Source organism: Calonectris borealis, chromosome 9 (genome assembly GCF_964195595.1).
Source record: "Calonectris borealis chromosome 9, bCalBor7.hap1.2, whole genome shotgun sequence".
NCBI lineage: Eukaryota > Metazoa > Chordata > Aves > Procellariiformes > Procellariidae > Calonectris > Calonectris borealis.
Window position 1 is genome coordinate 560,033 of NC_134320.1, and position 26,020 is coordinate 586,052.

The 26,020-nt window shown below is 42.0% G+C and overlaps 2 protein-coding genes across 8 annotated transcripts in view; one reads left to right on the forward strand and one right to left on the reverse strand.

Moving 5' to 3' along the window:
• Nucleotides 1–26,020, forward strand: part of FARP2 (FERM, ARH/RhoGEF and pleckstrin domain protein 2) — an 80,771-nt gene that overhangs the window by 51,461 nt on the left and 3,290 nt on the right. The window contains exons 14-24 of the mRNA XM_075157735.1: nt 7,658–7,836; nt 14,558–14,647; nt 15,904–16,037; nt 17,036–17,117; nt 18,153–18,390; nt 19,450–19,580; nt 20,400–20,468; nt 20,863–20,952; nt 21,674–21,756; nt 23,476–23,594; nt 24,444–24,607. Of these exons, the coding sequence (XP_075013836.1) occupies nt 7,658–7,836; nt 14,558–14,647; nt 15,904–16,037; nt 17,036–17,117; nt 18,153–18,390; nt 19,450–19,580; nt 20,400–20,468; nt 20,863–20,952; nt 21,674–21,756; nt 23,476–23,594; nt 24,444–24,607 (1,379 nt within the window). The remainder of the gene's footprint in view (nt 1–7,657; nt 7,837–14,557; nt 14,648–15,903; nt 16,038–17,035; nt 17,118–18,152; nt 18,391–19,449; nt 19,581–20,399; nt 20,469–20,862; nt 20,953–21,673; nt 21,757–23,475; nt 23,595–24,443; nt 24,608–26,020) is intronic.
• STK25 (serine/threonine kinase 25) overlaps nt 24,122–26,020 on the reverse strand; it is a 31,216-nt gene continuing 29,317 nt past the window's right edge. For 6 of the 7 annotated variants that reach the window (XM_075157741.1, XM_075157739.1, XM_075157740.1 and 3 more), the window contains one exon: nt 24,122–25,366. The gene's annotated coding sequence lies outside the window, so the exon portion shown is untranslated. The remainder of the gene's footprint in view (nt 25,367–26,020) is intronic. The other variant, XM_075157738.1, reaches the window with a different exon arrangement.

Consider the following 26,020-nt stretch of genomic DNA (forward strand, 5'->3'; position numbering starts at 1 on the left):
AGTTAGTGGAACTCTTAATTTGCACAAAACATGGGTCATAGAATATTCTCTGATCTATCCACCACCCGGTTAAACATTGGTAAACTTTACTAGCCTGTGCTATCTATTGTGTGTAGACTTTGTAATTTTAAAGTACTCATTCATTATTCGAGTAATACATGCTGTATATTGCCCAGGACTCAACATATTTTATTTTAGGATGGAACAGGGCAATATATTGATCTGCTTTCAACTTTCACTTTAATTTCCAGTGAATTTCAGAGTTCCTGGATAATACCAAGTATTGATCTCCTTTTTCCTGTGTATATTTGTATTGTGGTCATAGGTGATTTTGTTTAAGGGATTTTTTTTTTTTTTTGGTTGGTGGCTTGGTTTTGGTTTCGTGTTGGTTTTTTTGTTTGTTTGTTTTGGTGGTGGTAGTTTTTGTTTAGTTGCAAATCTTGATAAGGGTAAGATTTCATGGAGACACTAATAAAAGTCATTATAATTTTATGGTTTTTGGTGCAAACCTGTCGGTAAGTCATTCCCATTATTGTCATTTTGCAAAAAGTTCTAAGCCATAATTATCCGGTACTGATTGAATGAATGAGTATACAATACAATTTTCATTGTAGTCCTTTAGCTGTCATTACCTGTGGTTTTTAGTAGTAGATCTTACATTGCACTTGTCACAAACGCTATGTGTGTATGTATGGGTATACATATACACTCTCTGTATGAATATGGGGAGACTTTACAGTTCCAAACATGTTTCTTAAAATCCACTTAATTTATTATCTGCTCGTGGGCTACCGTAGGATTATTGCATTGGGTGAGCTGTAGCTTTGCAGGTTTCAAATGTGGAGCGTGGTTAATTGAACCTGGTTTGTGGGGAAGGTGTTGCTATAAATTCTCCAAAGTCACAATATTCTGCTGTTGTTCGAATGCGCAAGGCTCGGATGGCAGCCGAGAGCGCGGCTTGTGACAGCCCTGCAGATTGGTAAGAAACACGAAATGCCCGTTTATCAATAATACGTACAGGTATACGCGCGCCTTGGTTAGAGTGACTCCCCAGTTAAATAGGTGCTACTCTTTTCAGGAAAGGATTACATTAAGAAAACACAGACGGCTGGAATTTCGTAATTGATCTCTTGAACTTAATCTTTTATATGGTAAATGTTTTATTGAATTACATGTTGGGATTTTTAATATCTTTGTGTCTGTTCAGATTGCCGGTTATGAACCTACAGATTTGTACTAATTCATAATTTTAATTGTTTATGCAATAAAATAAGGAAAACTTTGATATAAATGACAACGTGGGCTTTTTAGCTTTATTTTTCGTTACCTTTGTGTTTGAAATAGAATAAATATTTGTTCTCCTAGCCAAGGCATCTTAGAGTTTTATTATCAGATTTCTCCAGGCAGTTTTCCTTCTGTACACCAGAAGGCAACTATCAGTGTGTGGTTTTCAAATTACTGCTTTGTGCAGACCTTTTGCTTGGGATACAAATGAGACTAAAAGTTAGGTTTCATTATAGGAATTACATTGATTGTGGAGACTTTTTCTTTTAAACTGGGAATGTCCCTCGAACTCTCTCCTGTATATTTGTTTTTATTGGAAGCCTGTCCTTTATTGTAAACATAGGGTATGGAGGCAATTGCATGTTTTCTAGGCTGAAAGTTCTCCTTCAGGAGTCTGACCAATGAATGGGTAAATCCTCTTTTCCTGAATCATATAAACATTTGCTTAAAAAAAGTTAGTAGTACTTGCATAAGTAAACTGAGCAGGTTTCTTGGCTAGTTTGAATTGATGATTTTTTAAAATTATTCTCCGTATTATGTTTGCTGAGTTATAGAACAATGAAAACACCCACTCCAAAAAACTTTGCTATTCAGCAAAGAGGAATTATTGGGCGGAATTGACTCTGACTTCCTTTCGAACATCAGGAGATTTTATATTACTTTATTACAGGGGTTGAATTTGATTAACTTTGCTTTGATTGGTTTTGTTGCAAAATTAAACCAGACTTAAGGAAAATATGTACCTGACATAAAGAGGCGATTTAGGTTGAAACTCCGACCGTTCATTTTGGCGATGCTGCAAACAGAGGTTTGTGCAAAGTCATAATTTGAGCACAGACAGGTCAAAGCTATCAATACAGCTTAAAGAGATTTCTGTTTAACACTGTGACAGTATAAAAGTTTACCATCTGCAGTCTATAACAACAGATGCGTATTCTTTCTTGCCCGCAAATAGTGTAGCCTTTACAAGGGGGGGGGAGGGTGGCAAAATCGGGGCGGTCGTCTCAGATCTTGGACGTAATTGTAAAACCGGGACCAATGTTAGGACTCTCCTACAGTATCACGTGTACGTGCAACTTCACAGGTACATACGGTTTCACTGGGGCACGTGCCAAGTGCTATAAGCATGTTCTAACGTTTAATGTGATCTGTACCCATTTGAGGATAAGAAAGAAAGAAATCTTTGAATTATCTAAGTCTCTTAGGTAATTTTTTTTTTTTAGGCTCTTAGATAATTTTTTTCCCCAAGATTCTCTATCTCCCAACTGTCCCTCATCATTTCAAAGGGAAGTATTAGTTGTGATATTTTGAAATAAGGAAGATTGGGGATATTCCAGGATTTCAGTTGTAGTACGTTAGCTTGCAGAACACTTTCACTCCAGAAATAATAATTTGGTCTGTGCATGCGATGGGTTCAGCAGGGCGTTGGGTGGGAGGGGGCTCTGAGCGGGCTCCCGTCGTCTTCTGGTCAGCCACTGCAGGTTTTTAGCATGAAAAGAATTTCATCTGTTTGAAGTAGTAGTAGTAATGGTAATAATATAATAATAAAGTTACATCTTTAAGGGGAATCAAGCAGTGAAATGCAAGAGGCACTCCCTTCTGATAAGGAGTCAAATTGCTAACATTTGAACCTCACATAGCTTTTAGTACATCCAATAATGCTCTTTGTTACTGGGATACTATTTTTGTTGTCTGTCTTTGAATTGTTTTAAGCATTCAAGTGTAAAGCTTACAGAACCAGTACTTGCATTTTATTTTTGTCAAGCTTTGCACTCAAATCTGGCTTTCTGTGTAGAGATTGAATTTAGGTTGAAGACGTGCTTCTGAAGGCACACAGAAAAATGAGATGTTGGGGTTTAGCATGCTGGTTTTCCAGACCCACTTTTAAAATTAAAGCTGCAATTAAAACTCAGATACAGAACTTTAAGTCTTTTTTTTTTTTCTTTTTTTTTTCCCATTTCCTTTTGTGGGAGTTCAAAGACATGAAATATCCTCTCCCTTAACTATTGTATAAGCGTGCTTCAATTTAGCTTGTTTTATAACCGCAAAAAAAGTGTTAGTATATATATGGACATCTTCTAGTAGTTCATTAGAGTAAAGGCATCACACGACTGATTTCAGACAACAGAAATTTAGAGGCTCCTGATGATTCAAATAATAAAATTTAGTGTTATGGTTAAGAAAGTAATCTAGCAGGTTGTTACTCAATTTATTCGTTTATTTGTTCTTACTCAATCTTTTCATTTGCAGAAAATATTTGTAATTTTTCATGTATCAGTTTCTTTTTACTCTTGAAACTTGATCGGGAAGGTGGTTTCATCTCCCTGGCATGTCACCTGCTGTCCCTAATGTGAGACCAAAACTGGTTTATACTAATGTAGTAAATTACAAGTCAGACTTAAAACCTGGCTGCTGCGTGCTTTCTTCCTTGCTTTTGCTGGCATTGCTGATCGTCATCGGGTGATAGTTTTCCAAAATTTTCCTTCACTACCCATATCTCTGAAGTTTGCAAGAGGTAAAGAAGTGTATTCCCTGTGAAATGCCTGACAGGTTAGAGATGATCTCTGCTGTATTTCTATTAGCAAGGCAAATAAGAATGGATTTTGGATGTTGGATGCTAAATAGATGTATTGAGCAAAGAAAAATAAAAAATAAACCAATTGTATGTTAACTGTGATAAAGTCAGTGAGAGGGATGGGATTTCAGTACTTTTAAAGAAAATACAAGGTAAGGTCATGGTTACAGCAGCTGGCTTAAGGTTGTTTTGTAATCCCATAATGAACTTCTCATGCCTGGTTTTGTATAATATTCTAAACATATTTCTTTTTCAAATTTGTGTATGAACCTCCACATCTGTATACACTGAAGATCCTCTTAGTAAAAAGTAGAGTGGACAAACATTTGTATTAAGTCTTAGTTCTATATATTAGATAGAGGCTTTTGCATTTTTATGCCTGGACAAAAGAAGAGGCAGCATAAATAATAATAAAACAATTTGACAGTATTATACAGTAGCTGTGAAAGATAAGGCTAGCATCCTCACTGAAGTCCATAGCTGTGTTCATGCAAACTACAGTGCTTTTGCCATGTTTTACTGTTAGGCTTGATTTTTTTTTTTTCCCCCATTATATGCATGCTGGTCTTTTTATGAAGCTGTGGTTTTGTTTGGTTAAAGATACATGGTTATAACTACATAGTGTAATCAACTAAGAAGTATTAGTATTCTTAGAGATCTTTGAGTATGTGGAATACTACACTGAACTGTCACATTTTTTGATGTTGCATTGAGTTAAGTGCATTTGTGTGTGATGTGAAAGCAGAAATTTGTCATGTACAGAATCAGTCTTGTCTGTGAGGGTCTGGTTTACATCGCTGAATAACCCACGTCATTGCTCTGAAACCCTGACTCCTGCCTACAGCAAGGTTTCCCAATTTGGGATGTTTGTGTTATGACTTACATGTAGAGAACAAATTTCCACTTCATGCAGAATGTTAAAACATGGAAACATCCCTCGCGGAGTACAGTCCCTTTTAATATACCTGGAGGATGCTGCTGCCTGCAGGGCAGGGAAGACCTCGGTGCACCAGGGTTTGGTGTCGGAGGAAATCATACATGCGTTTTGATCTTAGCATCAATATTCCTATCTAATTAGGAGTTTTCTACACTGAACAGCTGTGGAAAGCGGCAACTCTTGCTCCAACTGTTGCATGGGTTCTTCCTTTACCATCCTTCCCCAGGAGAATAGAGAATCGCTGTACATCTTACCCGCTTGACTGCGAGCTTCCCCCTTACTGCTCTAGTGGAGAAATGCTGTTGGATTACGAGAATGAAAATTTTGGTACACGCTTGTAACATCATCTGCCAAGATATGCCATCATATTGAGTTTATATCAAACATTTAAACAAATGTTAGCAAAAAAGCTAACCTGAGCTGCTCCATGACATTTTATAGTCCTTTCTAGAAAAGACAAATTTCGGAAGTCACATTAACCTCGGAAAGTCCCTTTGCAGAATTTGCCATTTAAGTTGACAGCCTGTTACAAGTTGCAGCTGTTACAGCTCCTTCCTGAATTCTTTATTCTTTCATCCTAGGGGAACAAACAGCAGGCTGCAGGGTGTCCTCCGGCAGCTCTTGGCGTGCAGGGAAGGGCACTCCTGCCCTCAAAGAAGCGGCGGGCGTTTGCATCTGTAGGTCAGCCCCCTCCCAGGCGTGGGGAGAGGGGAAGCCCTGGGCTTCTGCGTCGCGGGTTCTGCTGCTTGTTTCAGGCTTCGCAGGGAGCGGAACGTGCCTCTCATTTTCATAAATCACTCTGGCGTCGGGGTTCTTGCTGTCAGATAAAATGAGCAAGCGTTTGAAATGAATTTAATGGCCAGCTTCTCCTGTTGGAGGTGATAAAAACTAGAACAACTTGATTGACATGGGCAGGCAGTGGAGTCTGTAGCAAGTTTTATCCCTTTTGCTCCCCTGCTATCTGAACGTTTGGTCTGTCCAGAAGCAATTCAAGTTACAAATTCTGGAACGTGTTGCTACATCATGTTAAATTCCAAGAATTTAAAGAAGCTCCTCGCCCCTGTAAGCTGGTAGCTTATTTGTTTTTAAGCGGTTGTTTCAGCATCCCTGACATGTAAAAGCAAACTTCCAATAAACTCCTGTCCCCGTATAGGTGAAACAAATGCCAGACATTGTTGCTTTCCTGTGCTAATATAAAAAGCAGTGGGAATGAAGAAAATGCTCAGGCGGAAACAAAAATCCGCTCCAGAATGACTGTGCTTGACTAGTGTATTAATAGTTAACTCCGCAGCCTCAGCGATCTGAATCTCTTCCAGGTGACCGAGCGCAGCACTGTTTAGCTTCCTGCATTTGTCAATGTGAAAATACGTGCCTGGGCTGCCTCGCCATTGTCACGCTGCCGGGTGCCTTGCAGTGGTTTTGCTTCCTGAGCCAGAGAGCAGCAGCCGCTCCTGCCAGTAGTGAATCGAAAAGCTCCTAACTCCTTCTCCTCCGGCACGCGTCCCCTGTGTCTGTGTCGAGAGATACTGGATATCCACAGAGGCTGATTTTTTTTTTTTTTTTTTTTTAAAAAAAGCCTTTTGGGATGATTTTTAAGTAGTCTGGGAATGGATGAGTTGGCATTTTGGGCTTCACTGTCGGTTTTTCTATTTGCCTTCGGTCGTGTGATTTAGCCCTTGCTCTCTGTAACGCACAACAAATCATGCTGGGGAGGGTTGCGAGCGTGGCTGAGGGTTTGAGCAGCGCGGTGGAAGTGGTAGATACTTGAAGTGCTTGGTACCCGTTCAGTTGCCTGATCTGGCAAAGCTTGTCTGTTTATCATAGGGAACATAAGAAAGAAAAAAAAATTAGGTGAGGTTAGGTAGGAATTTTGTGGGCGTAGTGTGAGTAATTGGAGTGTCTGTTGCCTTTGTTTGGTCCCAAAAAGCAGATTTTCTTGAACAGTTGTTCTCACTGTGAACCCCCGAGGGGTGTCTGCGTGCTCTTTCTAAGGAGTCTGCAGAAGAGAGGAAAGCAGCTACTGTTCATAGGCTTAAATTCACTGTAACGGTGCCTTATATGTCAGAAATCTCTAAAGTGTCCACAAATGAAATAATAATATAAAAAAAAGATGGACAATTAATAATCTAAAGCAAAGCAGTGCATGTTACTCCTGCTTCAGACAGGTTTTGCTGTACAGGAGGATTGTGTCCATCCAATTAATACTCAGTGCTGCAAAATTGTTTTCCTTTGAGATCAGTAGATTATTCTATTCATATACTTAGAAGAGCCAGGAATGAAATCTCTTGCATGGTCCCTTTTTGTATAGCAATAAGTTTTCCTCTCTCATTGATACAATTTTGGAGATTCCCTGATTTCTGAATGTATTTTTAATGGGCTTTATCTTCTGGATTTTTTTTCTGGAGTGGAGAGTAATGGAATGATTTGTCCTAGCTTTTCCCTGGGGTGAAAAGTAAATCTTATTTTAAAAAGGAAAAATGAAAAGGTGTGTTATTGTTACTGCAGCATAATCCCATGTTGCGAACCCTGCTGCTACTCAACAAAATCCAACAGGATTTGAGCACTTTTTCCTAGACACTAAACAATTTATCCTTTCCCTTAAATGCACTTGTAAAGGTGTCTGTCCTTACTGCGCTGCCACGTAACAGCTGGGTTGCAGGGAACGCTCCCTTTGCTTTGAGATATGCACTTAAGTCTTTGGATGTATATGCCTTTTTTTCATTTTTTCTTTTGCCTTCTTTTAATAATGTGAGATTGCAATTATGATTTATAGTAACAGTGGGTAATCGTCTTAGATGCACTATCTTCAGAAGCATTTTCTCCCCTTTTCCACTCCATCTTCTCGTTCTCTTCCCACCCAGGCCTCCCAGTGGACCATCCTCAGCTCTCTTCCCTCGTGCTGAAGAGTCCCCTGGGCTTGAACCCGACGTTTCAGGTGAACTTGAACGCAGCCAGCCAGGGTTCGTCTCCTCTTCTGAGTCCTGTCCTTAGTGATGCTGGCGGTGCCAGGATAGAAGAGGATGACGAAATGAAACGTAAGGTAAGAAAATGATGCGACTGGGAATTTACGTCACAAGAAAAGTGATGGTTTCAGGTGAGGAGTTGTGCTTGCTGTTGCTAATTACATTATATTTTGTGGTAGAACAGGTGTGTTTGATGGTTAGTGTTAAAAACTCCAGTGCTGAAGGTTTGGTCAGGTCTGTTTATCTCGCTATTCTGGCCGGAGTCCCCGCTGCCCTCTTGGCCTGGGGGTCTTCTCAGCCTCAGCTGCCGGGACCACTCTCGCTGTTTTAGCAGTAACCGCTGCCAAGGGCCCCAGCACAGCAGGGAGCTGTGCTCGAAATCTGCTTTTTATACCCCAGAATGGAAACAAGAGTTCAGATTGGACATTAGGAAAAGGTTCTTTACCGAGAGGGTGGTCGGTCCCTGGAACGGGCTCCCCAGGGAAGTGGTCACGGCACCAAGCCCGTCAGAGTTCAGGGAGCATCTGAACTCTTAGTCTTAGGTTCGGCGTTAGGCAGTCCTGTGAGGAGCAGGGAGGTGGACTCGATCCTTCCAACTTCAGATATTCTAAGAGATGTGGCTTCCTGAGATGAGCTGTTTGGGGGAAACAGTTGATATGTGTTTGATATAAAACAGGAGCGGTGCACTTGGTGCCTTTTGGGCTGTAATTATATTAGAATGTAAAAAAACCCTTGTCTTTGTGCTGAGACTATTGAAAGGACACTCCAAAGCAGGTGACTTGTTCAAGGTGATTCTTGCCAGGGCGGTACTCTGAAAGGCTGGTGGGGGAGGTAGCTGTCGATTCTAGAAATCGGTTGCCTTTGGCTCATTCAGTAATGAAAAATTGTGTCACATGGTGACGTTGAACCTGGCCGTGTCTTTGCTGAATGCACTCATGTTTAACCCGTGTCAGCTCACTGGACTGTGCTGTCTGTGCAAAGTGCTGTGTGTCGTTAATAAAAATGTGTTCTATGCTAGTAAATGAAATTATTTTAGAAAATAGCACAGAGCTACCATTTGTTCATATATGAGGTATGTTGTTCTAGGTTCCTTACTTCCCCACACAGTCTCACCACAGTTTCATTGGTCCATCTCACCATACGTAGGTCCTCCAAGCCATTCTTTCTAATCATAGCAGGACCTTTAGAGTGGTCCTGAGGTGTCTCCTCTCGGGCTGTAGAGGACCTGAGCTCAACTTCAGCTTTCTCAGCAGCAGGCATCACGGTGAATCCTCTTACACCCAGTTAGTCATGGGCTTGTTCAGCAGAGCTGGCTGTATCATTGAAGCTGCCCTCTCCATGGCTGACTCTTCTAATGGTGAGAGGTGGACAGTGCTCTGGCGTTGCAGAAGCTTGAGGCTTGCTTTCTGAAAAGAGGGAAAAAATGCCTCTGACTTTTGTGGGTGCAACAAGTCTCAAAGCAGAAACAACTCTGGGTCTTCAAGATGTGCTTATGTCTTGGTACTGACCTAGGCTGCTTTCCTCTCTTTCCACCGGAAAGCACTGGTTGCCTCAACTGGGAACTCCCCAACACAATGTGGGGTTTTCCTCACCCCCATGTAGAGCTCAGGATTCACCCTTGCTGTCTCGGGTAATCCTAATTATAAAATGTTTTTGTTCTGGAGGTGATTCCACTTTTAGTCCTTGAGACATGAACTTCAGCTCCTTGCTCTGTGCTTCAGCACCACCGAGCAAGGCCTCTCTGCCGCAGTGCATCATCTATAGCCATGTCGTCTTGCACACTGGAACACTGCAGAACCTTTCTGAAAGGTGAAGTAAGTGGTGGTAGTCCACAAATTCTGACCAAGGTCTCCCAGGAGCTTCTCCAGAGTCTTACATACTCTATGCAGCAAGCCTCCTCTTGTCTATGCGGCAAAGCTGACGTGCTGTTTCATACTGACGTCTGATCGTGTGCTTTGGTAAGCGGTGGCTTCGTGTGCCTCCACAGCTTTTCAAAAAGACAGAGATGGCCAGATACCAGTGTGTGATTCAGATTTTCTTTTTTATCCACGCTGCGCCGTGTTATCAGGCTTTCACAGTGGTTGCTAGCAATAACAGGAATCTGCAACCACAGAAGCATTGATGTTGGAAGGGATCTCTTGAATCTTCTAGTCCAGCCAGCTCCTCTTTCTTAAGCAATGACTCCAAGCATTTAGATGCACTCAGGAGAAATAAATGAGCGTGTGTGTGTACATACATTGACACATGCATTCTTTGACTACTTTTCAGATGTGGGTAACAAATTACCAGACTTTGCCTTTGTAGGGGCATGGTGTATAGTACCTGATAAACCGCACTCCACAGAGCACTGCATTTCTCCTGGTAAGATGGAGAAGTCCACCTAACAGCAGACTTCTGTGACCATTTTTCTGCAAGCTGCTTTGCTCCTCTTGCCTTGCCTGCTTGCAGAGAGAGCGAGCAGCTAGGTTTGTTGACTCTTCGGCACTTGAGAAGGATCCAGGACTTTCCGTTACAGTGCAAGGAGGGGCTCCATCGTCCAAACTCAGTTCCTTATGGAGTCAGTGGCCACACTGTGATCTATAGTTTTAATCTCAAAGTTACACTTCTTTGAGTGTAATCTCAAAGAAGAAACCACCTTGTGTGCTCTTTACTTCTGTTTTTCTGCTCATCCCATCCAATGTTCTGGTTGTCTTACCTCTGTCAGGATCCTCAGGCAAGAATGTCACAGGCCCGTGCTGTTTGCTGTCTTCACCATGTCTTTGGGTACTTCTTGGTGCCAGCAAGTGCAAGCTTGCTCACTCTTGTTTCATCTCAGTTGATGATCTGGAGATCTCCGCACCATATGTCCTGAGTCAGCTGCGCAGGGAACATACAGAAATCTTAACATCAGCAAAGGTGCCACTCTGGATTTAGTGCTTCCAAAGATCACTTCTCCCATGAATGCTCCTGAATGCTAAGGGACCTTTGGGACATCTGCTGTGCAGCGTGGTGGAGCCCAGTGCTGCAACATGAGAGAGACAAGCAGCTCTTGGCAGGACAGTCCTCCAGGCACTCTTCTCCTGGAGACCCTCAATAGCCGAGTCAGGTCGTGCGATGCTGTTAAGAACCACCCATAGTGTGAACGTGGTATGAATACGTGCTTGCAGGAGAGAGGGAGGTTTAATCAATAACTGGTTAACCTACCCCCAAATTTCAGCCGCCCTATCTCATTTAGACTTTTTGAGGTAGAGTTTATAGCTTTGACAGATCGCTCTGCTGTTAGTTTTCAATAGTTTTTTTTTTTTTTAAATACTTCCTCTCATTTATCCTTATAGCAGGCATAGTATAGCCTGGAAATAACAAGCAGTGACTGCCTTGTGTGTCCTAAATGCTGAAGCTCAGTCCTTTCTGCCTCATTTTGCAAAGTCTGATATTTCAGCAACTTGAGTTCTTTTTCAGGCTGAAACTAATTTATAAAAGTGAGAATCCTGGAAGGGAATTTTATTGTAATTGGTCTTAAGCTTGGCCAACTTCTGAGACTTCTCCATTTGAAGACAGTGTTTTAAGTGAAACAAACCCAGGCGGAAACCAATGTTAAATTTAACCAAGTTAAATTTCACAGCAGTTTTACAGCTTTATTGTACAAGAAAAATGTAATCTTACAATATCACTATTAATAGAGCTCTGATTTTAAGGGTACTGATGCCGCTGTAATTCCATCTGGTTAATCAGGGCATTTGTATGTAAACCCTTCAGCAAACTTTTCAACTCCTGCAGTGTGTGCTTCCCACTCCGTGCTGCTGGTGCTGCTGTTGCTGTACTGAAACCTTGAGAAAGCTGAGGTTTTTTGTTACTTTTTCTTTTTAAGTCACTGTGGTTTTCTTTCATCTTACTGGTAGATTTTCCCCTGTTCCTTTTCTAAGGGAGGCTGGTTGTAGCAACCCGCTTTAAAAGAGCGTAGAAGCTGGGCTTTTTTGGTGTGCGTTTTTTGGTGGGTTCCCCCTGCCCAGAGTTATTTTTAACACTGCTGAAGTCTGGTCTTTGAAGTGAAAAGTTAAGCATTTTTGTGTGCATGGAATTATTATTTATTTGTTTGTTTATTTCCAGACTTGATAGTTTTTTGTGTCATTGTGATCTAGGTGCAAGACAGACAGGGAAGTCCGTCTTAGTCTCGTAGTCCTTTATCTTTGGCCTTTATAAGTTGAGCTCTTCCCTCTACACGAGCTGGTGTTACTGCATCTAGTGAGTGTTTGAAGGTTTCCAGGTGGGATTGTATGTATATAATAAAGTGAAATACTAGTTTTTCCAAGTGGAGATATTTGCCTCGATGCCTGCTATGGTTGTAGGAATGTTTTCTTTGGACTCTGAAAGCAGACTGGCCTCCTCAGAGAGTTTTTGTGTTTATTTTTTTCAGGCATGAATTGATTTTCTTTCCCCTTGCAGTGCCTGACCAGCAGTGGAGGTGTTTGGCAGGGCCCCTGTGGCACTGTGAGAGCTGTACCACTTTTCGGTGCTTCTGGTACAGGGACTGCCTGGCAGCTGCTGCCAGGACTCAGCGCAGGGCATTCAGTTAGGACCGGTGTAAGACCAGAAAAAAAAAGAAAATTAAGGGCACTAAATTTCAGCAGGGAGCAGCAGGAACTTCAGGGAGTAAACAGAAAGTGATGGTGCAGCGGGGAGGGAGAAGGGAAGAGAAGATGGTTGGGGAATGAAAAGCATCTTCTATTCCTCAAGCTAGCACGCAGTCAGCTGGAGAATAAAGTGAAAACCTGCAGAAGTGCTCAGAGGTGATGAAGATGGTAATTCATGCAGGCTATGAAAAGTGCGAGGTTGTGGGAACGGTGTGTTTTTGTGTGTCTTCACACTCTGTAGGTTTTTAAGGAAGAAACAATCCAGAAGAATATTTTTGAGAGTGGGGAAAAAAGCACTCGAGTGAGGATCAAAGCACAAGGTGTGAACTGGGGACAGGCAGGGTCCTTTCCAGAGTTCTCAAGAATATACTAGATGATATACATTGCTTGAGGGTAACTCTTTAAGCAACTGTTGTAAATGGGTATGAGATGGTGGCAGGTCCAGGTGAGCTGGGAGGCTGCCGGGGAGTCCCCAGCACGGAGAGGTGATGCTGAGGAGAGGGATGACGCTGCTGTGCAGAGCTCGCAGCAGGGTCATCTCTGCCGCGGCTACAGAGGTGAGGCTCCTGTGATCTCTTGTCGCAGCCTGTGGTTGATTCCATAACCCAAAGCTTTGCTTTGCCTTGGGAAACTCTATTATTTTCCATAGAAGTTCATCCCTTATGGGCATTGTGTGCTGTAGTATCCTGTGCAGAGCCCAGGAGGAGGCGTACACAAAGCTGTGTTACACAAAAAGCATACCTGTTAGCAGTAATTCTCATAACATGTAAGAGACTGCTGAAGTTATATTCAAGCTATCATGTGTTTTTTAATCGGTTTATAAACAGGGTGTTTCAGAACGGGTAAGTGCTGCAGGAGGAAGCTGGTAAGTGAGACAAAAGAGCTGTGTCACCTTGGTCTCCAGGGAGGTCAGAAAAATGATGTATCCTTTGGGAAGAGGCTGTTTGAGAAGGATACGCACTGAGGTTCAACAGTGTTTTGAGGGTTTATGTGGCTACAGTCCCAAGAAATAATAAAAAATACATGAAGCCAAGATTAGTCAGGACTTTCCCTGACACCATGTACCCGAGACAGGTACATTAAAGTTAAGGGGATGGCTGTGGAGGGAGCAGAAGGAAATATGTCCTCTGGTACCTCTAGGGAGGTGGTTGATGCGTGGGACTACAGTAACTAGCATAAAATAATCTGAAAAGAGGCTAGACAGTTTCTCAAAATTAATTATTTGGGGATACACACCCCCAGGGATTCTGTGTAGCTCGGATGGACTCAATAGATATATTACTGAGCAACCAGGGAAACATCTCCTCCAGGAGCAATATTGAGATGGAGGATTTAGAAGCACTGAGTAGCTGTGCTGGTGGTGCTGGAGGGCGTATCAAAGCATCTCTCAAAAGAGAATTTTTTATTAACTTGGTACGTACAAGGAAAAGGGAGAAATAATTTTCAAAGCTGTGTTACCCTCAAGAGGGACAAAGATGGAGAAGGCCAGATTTTCATGTAATTCAAATGGGTTTGCTGTCATTTATTTTCACCAGGTGAGGATTTGGCACAGAACTGCGGCACGGCATAGTGAGCTAAGGAGCATCTTAGCTTGAAATGTGATTATTTCCTTAGTATTATTTATGTGATTTTTTAATAATGTATGTTTTCAGGCTAACTCTGATTGTGGTTTGTTGCAGCTGCAGAACATCTGTTTTCACCGTTTCATTCCTTTGTGCTTCCATGTCCATTCTGTCTTCTTTTTTCTTTAAATAGCAGCCCTGGAGCAACCATGCAGCCAACAACTGATGTAGTTTGATTTTTGTGTTTTCTTAACTAATTAATATGATCTTCAAAGGATTTGGGTAAAAGCTGTGAGCGGAAATAGAATAGTTTTGGAAAAGGACTGTGTTGCAGGTCTGCTGTACTCCGTCTGATTAGAGAAGTGTTTAAAACCTAGGAAATCTGGAATAGCTGTTTCCATATTTTTGTGAAGTGCTCCCTTGATTTTGAAATGGAAGTTCATATAACTGACATTATTTTTTAATAATCTTGAAATATAAATTGTATTTTATAGTAAAGTCAGTATTTGAGAATATGGTCCATTTGCACACAGCAAGGGGAAATGTATGTAAGATTAGAGCTTGTGCTTAGTAATAAATAGAGCATTTATATTTTAATACCTGTTGATTACTTTGTGTTCTTTCAGCGCTATCCAACTGACAAGGCATACTTCATAGCAAAGGAGATTCTTGCTACAGAACGGACGTATTTAAAGGACCTGGAAGTTATTACAGTGGTAAGGGTTTTTAACTTTCTTTAATGCTTTTCCTTTTCTTAACAGATTTGTAATTGTTAATTTGGAAAAACTTGGAATTTCTTCCAGGTAACAGAAGAAGGAAGTCCTATGATTCTATGATAATCCGTGAGCCACGTAGCTGTTACCTTCCTTGTTCTGTAGGTCCTCATGTGGGAGAGCTGATATCTTCTCTGGACTTCTATCGTTAGCTCCAATAGCTACATCACATGTCGTTTTGATGTCTTATGCAGACTTTCTCTCTGAAAATTGTGAACAGAGACAGGCTAAAAACCTTTTGCGTTCAGCTTCGATGATAGTCATTGCTGTCAGCTCTGCTTATAATCTAGCCACCATCTCTGCGGTATTCCTTGGGAAGCTTTTCTCTTTGTGCCTTCAGATCATGAGAGCAGATGAAAATTGCAAAGGGTATTAAGGATCCTTAGGGGTTTGGGGAGTTGTGTCTTTTTTTGTGGCTGCTTTTTGTTTCCCCTCCTTCTCCCCTCCTTTCACCCAGAGTAGACAAGTGAGTCCTTGTTTGGAGGACAGCTTGACTCTTTTTTTCTTTCAGAGCTTTTTGTTCGTTTACTCCAGGTTTGAATACTGACTGTTGTGTTTCTACAAGTTATTGTTTTATTTTCATCAAAGAGAAGTTTGAGTCCCTTAACACCATACGTCTTCAGTTGAGGTGTTCTCTGCAAGCTCAGTGAGCACCATCTCACGCAAATTCCTCCTACAGGCTTCCCAGCGCTTCTCCTAAAAGATGGGGCAACATCCAGCACCTCAGAGGTTTTTTTTAATATTCACGTCCCCGCCAGAAAGCGGGGAACCGAAAGTGATAAAAAGTGCAGTGTGTGACATGCAACAAGATGTCTCCGGCTACTGAGTAACTCGCACAGGGCTCCTGTGCCGTTGTATTTGCGTTGAAGTACAAGCAGTGGTGTAACATCAGCTGTGGCAGCCACTCGGTAATTGATGTCATTTAGAGCCATTACCAGCCATCTCATCATTGCATTAAGAAACATGCTTGTGCCCAGAACCAATAACAAGCCTCGTACTTGGAAAGTTTGGCAAGGAAGGAAATCACATCTTTTCATCTTTCCCAGATTACGTCTTCCCTAAATATTTCTCCTTCCTTCCTGCTGTTTCCCTGTGCACACACTGTCTCCTCCCCCATGGCTGCAGGAACAGAAATTTTTATGCTAGCGATTAATTTCTTAAATAGAAAAATGTATCATAATTTCTGATTTTTCCGGCAGTGGTTTCGCAGCGCAGTCATCAAGGAGAACGCTATGCCAGAGGGCCTGATGACATTACTCTTCTCTAACATAGACCCAATTTATGAGTTTCATCGAGGCTTTCTGAGAGAGATTGAGCAAAGGCTATCGCTCTGGTAAGCATTAATAGTGCAGTGCATGGGCAACAAGCAGGGGGACCTTTTCTTACATCCTCCCATCAAAACCGTATTTAATCTATGATATGGTATTTCTGCTTATATAGAATTAAGGAAAAAGTATTTTAATAAATTATAGTTTTAAAAAAAGACTAAATACATTTTGCAAAGCCCATTTTTTTAAGCACTGCCATGTGCCCTGTAGCTGTATGAATTGTACACCAGACCAAGGTTTTTGTGATCACAGAATCATTTAGGTTGGAAAAGACCCTTAAGATCATTGATTCCAACCGTTTATATAACCTGGTGTTGTCTCTCTAGCCTTAGAAAAGAGAAAGAACACAAGGTCAAAAAGATAATCTGTGTGTTTTTCAATACCTCCCAGTTAATAAATCTCCAGGTGAAAATCTAGGAAGCACTTTTTGGTAGTTAAGATTAGAGTTCAGTTCTTGCAGCACAATTTATTTCAAAGAGCATGTCTTTTACTCTTTTAACCTTTGTATTATTTTTTCCTGACCTGAGATGTAATATATGAGAGTCTGATTACCATTCAAAAGTAGGTGGTTAATGTAAACGAAGTACGAACAAAAGTAAATTCATAAATTCAGGTGGCATCATGTTATGACATTTATTCAGAAGTCTGAGAGGTTAAACTCCGGAATAGACTTTCACACAAATTCATTTCTATTCCTGTCTCAGATTTCTAAGCATGGCTTTATGTTTTTTATTTTATACAGCTTCCATATTTACTGTACGAGGTTTTCAACCCTAACAGTGAAATGGGAATGTCAAGTGGCTAAAAATGGATAGAAGAGGCATTAATGTTAGTACTGCTTCCTTTAATTTTACTAAAACAGTCCTTAAAATAACAGATACCCAGGAAGCGTTTCGTAAAGATTATGTCCTGAAGTACAGGGGAAGGTGGACGGAGGAAATTGAAATTTCTTGATCTCTCATGTACTGCGCCTTCTTATTTCATCTCCTTATGTGTGTTTCAGGGAAGGAAAAACCAATGCTCACGTGAAAGGAGATTATCAACGCATTGGAGATGTCATGCTCAGGAATATGCGTACTCTGAAGGTAGATAAAGGATTAAAATAATGGAATCTCAGGATTGTTGAGTCATGTTTTCCTTTTGTCAAGGATGAGAGTTCAAGGTTTAGTATTTCCACTAAACTTGAAGTGACTTGCAAACAATTATTGTTGATAAACAAATTAAAAAGAAAACATAATAAAATATTTACAGCAAGGCTTTATACCACTGTTGCTTAATTAACCACCTACATTTACCTTGAGAAAAGGTTGTTTATTGGGTATTCAGCAGAAGACAAAGAAAAATTATTTAATTAGTTTCACCGTCTCTCCTGTATTTGCACAGCCTCGAACTCTCCCCTATGGAGACGCTGTTTCATAAGGTTCTTTAATTCTAAAATATAAATATTTTTTAACTGCAGAGTGGTTTCTTCTGAAATGAAGTCACCTTTATTTGGAGTAGAGTGCCTTCATGGGAGAGTTACACTGGTGCTGTAGTAGTGGAGTAATTATTCCATTAAAACCAGTAGCTTGAATGGGAGTGCAGAAGTGTGCGACTGCTGTTCCGACTATCAGCGCTCTCCGCATTTGACATTCCCAGCAGGCATAGGCATAGTGCCGCACAGACACCCATTCTGACCCCGACCGGGAGCTGCCTGCCAGTTCTTCAGTAGATAAACCTAGGTGGGGCAGCCCTCTCGGCACACTGCTGCCTCTCCTAGCTTGAAAAAAGTCAGTAATTACAAGAATTGTCTTAGAATGGCAAAGTATTAACGGGTGGTGCTACTGGCTGTTCTCATCAGAGGTACGCAGAGGCACGGCTGCTGTAAATAGTGAACAGAGGACAACCAAGCAAATATTTTTATTTTTAATATTGGGGTTTTTTTAGTGAAGCCATTGAAACATATAATGTTGAGAAAACTATTTTTGTCAGTATTTATGACAATATATGCGGTCGTGGATTATATAATCATGGTCAGAGACAAAAGTAGAGAGGGGAGTGGATGTTTTTTCTTACTCACTGTGAAATCTATTGAAGACTCTTTTCCTTTGATCCAAGTAATTTTTTGTACGATTCAACAGGAGTTTACCAGTTATCTGCAGAAGCATGATGAGGTCCTGACAGAACTGGAGAAAGCAACTAAACGCCTAAAGAAGCTGGAAATGGTTTATAAGGAGTTTGAGCTGCAGAAGGTTTGCTATCTGCCCCTCAACACGTTTCTGCTCAAACCGATCCAGAGACTGATGCACTACAAGTTGATCCTGGGGAGACTTTGCAGGCACTACACGGCAGAGCACCGGGACTTTGCAGATTGCCGGAGTGAGTGGGCGCTCAGCTGTATTCCTGCTAGGCAGAAACCTATTGCCATGTACATACAAAATTTTGCCCGTACCCTGGGGGATATAAGCATTACATCTACAAATTCAATGTAAACGCTTTTTCTCCATTCAGGACCTGTCTGACTTTCGAATGCAGCTCTGCGAAATACGCAGGAACTTGGTTTAGATTGCTGAAAACAAAACTGCGTAGTGAATGCTGTAATTTAAATGTTGTGGAAAAAACCCAGAAGGTACCAAGTAGAACAGCAGAAAACTGGCAGGAAGCAGCTTAATTAAAAAAAATGTTTAGCTTGTGTTTTAAAATTAGCTTTGTTTTTCTTTAAGGTTTTCAGTACCAGGTTTCACTAGTTCCTACCGTGCTCTGGCACAGGGCTCCGAAGCTTTCTGCAATAGATAGAAAATTGCCTTAACTGCTAGGTTGGAAAATGCACAAGATAACTTAGATGTAAACTGTTCTCTTTGCATAGAATGAATGTTTTTTCTGGCATTCCAGAAAGTGTTTTTTTCGTGGTAATCTTGATGGATCTTAATGTTTCAACCAAAGCTGGAAAAGTAGTCCTTTTCTTGTCCCCTTTTTTAGCGGGGAAAAAAGTAGGTTTTTTAGGAACTCTTCATTATTTATAAGTAAAAATGTAAGAAAAAATAAATAATTGCTTTATAGTGTCAAAAGCTTGCACAGTAAATTCCATTCATTTATAAAGTAATTTTTGGCAGAAATAGTTGGCTTTAATTTTCTAATTTACTTTTGGCTATGTGGTAAGTACTTTTTATACATAAAATCTGAGATACGCAATAATCTCCAGAAGCATAGGAAGCGCTATGAAGTTGCTTGCTAGTCTCCATTTCGCCCCTAGGTAGCTATAAAATATGCTTTAAGAAGTTGGCAGTTGGACTAGATGATCATTGTAGGTCCCTTCCGACTGAACTATTCTGTCCTATTCTAAATCGGGCTATAAATTTCTGATTCAATTTTCCAGGGATAAAATTGGTGGCCTGCGTTTGCTCTGTTCTGATCCCCTCGGTGCCGTTTTCCTTACAGATGCGCTGAAGGAAGTCACAGAAATGACGTCTCAGCTGCAGCACAGTCTCATCCGCCTGGAGAATTTCCAGAAGCTGACAGAGCTGCAGCACGACTTGATTGGTATAGATAATCTCACGGCACCTGGTAGGGTTAGTACCTTTGCTTAGTTTTTAGAGCCTTTATTGGTTTTATTGCCAAGGAAGTGTCTTTCAGTGATGTATTTGCCATCACTGCCTCTCTGTTTTATGGAGCGACTGTAAAGGCTTTGTATAATTGTCTTCACAGTAGGTCCCATGGAGGTCTTGGTGATATCCTAGGGAATAGATCAAAAATGCTTCTGTTTAGACTCTGGCTACAGTTTTGTGTTTCCAGTACAGCAGATACTGGGTATGCTGGGGTACAGTGCTCTGTGCTTGAGTGGGAAGCGGTATGTCACGTACTCGATAGGAAATCCACTGCCAGGTCTGCTTATGTCTGTCTGATGCAATCTCTGTGGACTGAGACTGCACGGAGAACGTAGCGATGGTGAGAGCCATGTCACTGGGCAAAACTGGTATCGGTGACTCTGTGTTTCTAGGATTTTGTTTAGTTCCTGCTTGGTTTTTTGTTTCTTGTTTTTGATAGATATACTGAGCATAAGTACAGGAGCATCGCATATGCTTTTGGGATGCTATGGCAATCACTGCGGTGGGATGTAAGTGTAATAGGTGAACTGCTGGTGTCCAACAGGAATTCTGCTCCTTTTCCTTCTCTTGCTTCATTGATTTAAGTGCTGGCTGCAGCAAGGAGCTGATTCATGTTACAAAACAGAAGGAAGGGTGTCATCTGGCATTTAACAAAATCTGTTAGTGATCATTGCTGGGCGCCAATCAACATCTGTATATGCTGGGATGAAAAAAAAGAACCGTTAAAATTTTCTGTGTTTGGGAAAGATCAAGCTTTGTCTAACTTTCTATTTTCCACTGCAGGAGTTTATCCGAGAAGGTTGCTTGTACAAGCTCACTAAGAAGGGTTTACAGCAGCGGATGTTTTTCCTGGTGGGTGTTGCTTCTTGTTTTCATAAACCCAAATTCTTCAAGATAAAATTGTCGTGAAAGTGTGTTTTCATGTGCTTGTGATGAAAATCAGCAATCATAACTGAAAACTCACTCTGAGGGATTTTTAGATAGAGCGCGACTGTGACAATACTGTCTGTCCAGCTTGTTTCCTTAATGGCAAATAGTTTAACAGAATTTTAAAAATTAATTGCCTCCCCTGTAAGTAAACGAAAGAGTGGTTTTAAGGAAAGTAGACCAAACTGACTGAGAAATGGCGTTTTTTCATGCGTCTACAGTGGCCTTTAAACAACAGGTTTTTAAAAAGGTGTCAAAAAATACTTGGCCCTACCTGCTGTCTTCCGAGTATTGATTGTATTCTTCCTGCCTCTTTCAGTTCTCAGATATGTTACTGTACACAAGCAAAGGGGTTACAGGGACAAATCAGTTCAAAATTCACGGACATCTTCCTCTGCATGGCATGTTGGTAAGTGGTTTCAACTTGCATCACAACAGTGTTAAGGAAATGTCTTTGCCTTAAGGCAGGTTGAGGCAATTCCTTCAGGGCACGAGAACCAAAGCCGCAATCTGCTCCCAGGCCAGTGCCAGCAGCTTGTGGTGCTGCTGGCCGTGGACTGGACCGTCAGGTGCCCCAGCCCGTGTGTTTAAAGATAGACTTGTCTGCAGGCGATAAGCTTATTCCTTCCATCACGTTAGCAAAACAGCTGTAGCACGACCCTTTTGACCATTCGTTTTCATGCTGCTCTGAGAGGCTGGTCTGGAAACACGGGTTTGTCCTGGCATTTTGACCCTGTGTGCGCACACCTAGGCACATAACCAGTCCTCCTGCCTCCCCACCCCGCTATTCTAATGGGACTGTTCTTTCTGTGTTTGATTTGCAGCTGATAGTGCTCGACCCACCGGTAAGTAATAAGCTGAATCCTGCTCAGAACCCTCCTTTTCTTGGCCTGTTGGATGTGATCCTGTGCTGCTAGAAATGCGGCAGTAGAAACACACGATATAGATTATTGTATAGAGCCAAAATAGACTTGAAGTAGGTGATATTCATAAAAGAGTAGCTGTTTTGCACTTACTGCAACCGGGTCGTAATCGTATTGTGACTCAAATTCCTAGCCAGCCAAGGAGGACAGTTTCAATGTTTATCAGGCGCTGAGTAGTGATGAGAAAAACCTTTTCTTTTTGTGCAGGTGGAGGAGAGTGAGAATGAATGGGCCGTCCCACACTGCTTCACCATCTATTCAGCACATAAAACCATAGTGGTGGCAGCAAGGTAGCATTTGTTTTCCTCAATTGCGTGTAGGTTTGACAGATCCTTCTCTAAAGAGTTACTGTTCGATTGTATGGTGCAGAGCCAGGGGGGTGTTTCGTGTGTCCTCTGGAAAGCCTGACTTCAAAACAAACACAGGACACTGCACAACTCCTTTATCAGTGTTGTTTTAGAGACCCAAAAAGAATTAAAATCCAGAACATGCAAATGGATGTAAGCGGGGGAGAGTTCCTGCGTGGATCTCATGAGAGGAAAAATTAAAGGCTGGCTTGGAGAGAAAACCGATCGCTTTTCTGTGTAACTTGTCCCTGTGCAGCGAGTTTGGCCGAAAATATACTTAGGATATACTTTCTGAAATATACTTAGGATATCTACTACACCTATTCTCTCAGGATCAGCTTTAGGAGGTTTTGTCCCTCTGCGCGTCCCCTAAAAGGCAGCTGGAGTTGGGTATGTTAAGAATGCAGGATGGGAGCACTAAAACTCAACCTTAAATTTATAGGATTTTTTACTGCTTGATAACCTGTTCTTGAAAAATAACCATTACTGAACATTTGTAAATCAGGTATGTAGTGGCACAGGAGCCAATACTTTTGGTATGCAGACATATTCAGGAAGCAAAACTTTTTTTTTTATTCCAGCCTAAATGAAAATGTCAGTTATTTTTAAGACCAACTGTTTCTTAGCAGCTGTGAATCAAAAAGTGCTTGAAAGGTTCTTAAATTTGGAAAAATAAATATAATTTTTACCTTGTCATGACTTAGAAATAGCTCAAAGGTTGTTGTTTTTCTTACGTTACCTCTCTCTGCCTGTCAAAAAAACCCTGCTGCTGGGCTTAGACCATGCATGGAATTTTCAGTCTAAATTAAAAACTTTCAGAAAAAAGAAATGGTTACCAAAAAAAGTCCCACAGACCCTCCCAAACAAACACAAAAACGGGTAACTCTTGGTGAGAGTATATGGCACTTCAGACAACAGTTGTGCACACAGGGAATGTAGCCAGAGGTAAAAAAGAAATGCCTCGGCCCTGTGGCCGTGTCTAAAAGAAAACCTTACGCTCTCGCACACCGATGGATATAGATACGCGTATATGAGCTGTAAAGCTCTTGCCCTATGATCATGGCGTGAGCCATGTAACCCGTAATGAAAACTATGTGGCGTGAAAGACGACCTCATCTTCCTGCACGCTGTGTTTTACTTGCCTGAGATGTAAGGTAAATCCTATATCCCCCTTAAAAGATGTGCTGTCTTTCAGGTTGCCTTTTATCCTTCAAAAAAATCATTTCCAGTATGGTCATACCACCCATCTCCAAAATGCTTTTTGGAGTGAAAACATGATTTCATGTTTCAAATAACCCGTCAACTATGAAGCTCCCTGTATGAAGAACAGCGATGGCCTACACCACATAATTCCTCCTCTGAGTCCAGTAGCTCCAGAGGGAGACATTATGTGGCCCTCTGCCTATTTATTCTCTTTGCTGTAAAGTCCAGGTTTTTAATGGTTATTTTAGTCTTGTTTCAAGGCTTGAAAGTAGAGGTGAAGGCTGTATGAGGTCAGCGTCCTGTCTGGAAAGCTCATGCTTTGGAGGAATTTTTACGTTTATTTAATGGAAGGGGACTGCTCCTTGTACTGGGCAATGACTTGTGCCTTCCTTCAGCAAACCCGCACTCTGTCACGGCTCCAGGCTGGGATGGTCTCCATTTGCACCATTTGTCTTACAGTACCCGCCTGGAGATGGGGAAGTGGATGGAAGACCTAAACATGGCAATTGAAATGGCCAAGAAATCTACTGAGAAATCTGACATGCTTCTGGAAAACTCCGTATGCAATCGCTCCAACAGTAAGTGGTGTTTCCTGCCTTCTTGAAAAGCGTCAGTTGTCGTGTCCTTTTCATTTTTCCTTTTGTGAATTTGATGACATAAATGGAATGTTTTTATAATTCATATGGTAATGGAAAGTTATTGTGCTTTGGTTTTGTTTTAATCAAAAGAAATATACTTGTCTTCCTAGACTGATGTTCCTGGTAGCTTTAAATGCAGTAGAGATGCTCCAGTTGCAGAATTGTTAATTTTATAAGGTCCTTATTCATCTCTTACATAGATTTTTCATAGTTTAACCATCTAGTGTATTTTCTTGTCCAGCAATTTGGTGCCTTTGGAGATCAGCAAGTTCTTTTATAGCCCAGCATTCTTATGCCTGTCTCTGGTGGTGTTATGGATGTGCTGAAACATGTGGTATCCCTTCTTGGAGCACTTAGAATCATTGAATCATTAAGGTTGGAAAAGACCTCTAAGATCATCGAGTCCAACCATCAACTCAACACTACCATGCCCACTAAACCATGTCCCTAAGCACCTCATCTACACATTTTTTTTTTTTTTACGTCTTTTATTTATTTTTTTTTTACACTTCTTCCTATTCCTCACTAGAATCGGCTGAAGATGAAGAGTGGGGATTTTTGTTTGTTGTTTTACATAGTATTGAGTCAGTTGCCTCAGGCAGAGCTGAGTAATCAAAGCCACAGCGATCTGCTCTGAGTGGCCTTTAGGAGCTGAGTGACAAATGCAAGTTGATGTATTTTAAAACTGGACCATTGCAAGAGAAAACAGTTTTTCTCCGGAATCCCTGCTTCTCTTGCTCTTTGTATTGCACACTTTTCTTAAACCCCTGCCGAATTCTCCTCCCCCAGGATCCTCTGATGAGGTCTCTCTAGAACAGGAGTCCGAAGATGACATACACTCTTCTCGTAGCTCCTTGGACAGGCAGAGCCACCACCGTGCCAACACAACCATGCACGTGTGCTGGTACCGCAACACGAGCGTCTCCATGACTGACCACAGTGTGGCTGTTGAGGTACCCGCAGGGCGCAGCTCTCGTGTCTCACTCTGTCCGTCCTGGCTCGCTCGGCCGCCGCTCAGCCTCCACACCATCTCCCATTTCACCTTGGCACGTTCTGCAGCCGTGGGAGAGCACGGGCCATCAAAAGGCCACTGCATGCTTGCCCCCTCTGCACGTCTGTATGTCTGCATGCGCACGCTCTGCTCTCCTCGCAGCAGGGCTTTGCTTCGGCAAAGGCAGCGAAGGAGGGAGATTTTAAAGGAAACCCAGGATATCCTAGGACTGAACTGTTCCTTTGGGTTTCATCAACCCTGCTGGAGGATGTTACTGTCCATCATATTTTCCCTTAGCGATTGACTCTGCTGTGCTGAGGTCTGGTTAGCTACTGCGCTGCACCTAGAATTAAAAAGAGCGCGTTAAGCTCAGTGGGAATATGACTTCTCTGCCCTTCCCTCGCTGGCAGAGCTGAGCAGCAAGAATTAGCAAGTGCCATTTTACAGCACTGTTGCTGAACAGAGATTTATTATGTGCCCGCTCAGCTGCTGTTACCTCGCGTCTTACCACTTGGCATGGCTTGATGCAGTGCTGGTGGCACGTTTGGGTACTGAATGCTGCAAATGTTGAGACAGATCTCTGTTCAGCGCTCCTTATGCCGAGCGCTGCTTGCACCAGCACTACGGTTTCACTTTAGGCGGCAGTTTGGCAAGATCAGTGGGGTAGGACACCTTCCTGCAGGCTGGCATGCGTGGAAGACTTCCAGAAGTGGGAAGGACCCTAAATACCACGAAGAGAAAAAGGGGGTCACTAACTAGACAAACGGCAATGGGGCAGGGTGCTGCGTCTGTGTATTTGTACCTTCCTACCTTCCCTCCCCTGCTGTTAAGGCAGTTTTTGTTTAATGGAAGGAGTTAAAAGTTGGGCACTGGGTTTGTTAAAAGTTGGGCACTGGGTTTTCGTGATGTAGAGTGTATCAGTCAGCTCAGTAAAGGAAGTCCTATAGATGTTACCTTGGCTGAGGGTCCAGAAGTTGGGCACTTCAGCTGGCAAAGAAAGTGGGTTCTCTCGGAGGGGACAAGCCTTCCTTTCCCTGCCAATACCCTTGTGAAAGGCACCATCTCGCTATCCTGTGCCCGGATAATGAGACCTCCCTGCTACAGACTCTGGGATTAAACGTGTGAGTTCTTGCAGCTCCCTCTCACTTTGATCTGTTCCATACTCTAATACCATCATTTTTTTCCACAATCCATTTTCCTTTAACAGACGCTTTTCTTGCATCACTTCTCTTACCCTAATGTTCTGTTTTTCTCTTTCTCTCCCCCTTTTCTCTGCTCAGTTTTCTGCTCTCTTGCTGTTTCTCCAGAGCTTCCTCCTCGCTATTTGCTGGGCCAGGCCCAACGGCCCAACACAATCACCCATGTTTGTTGGTAC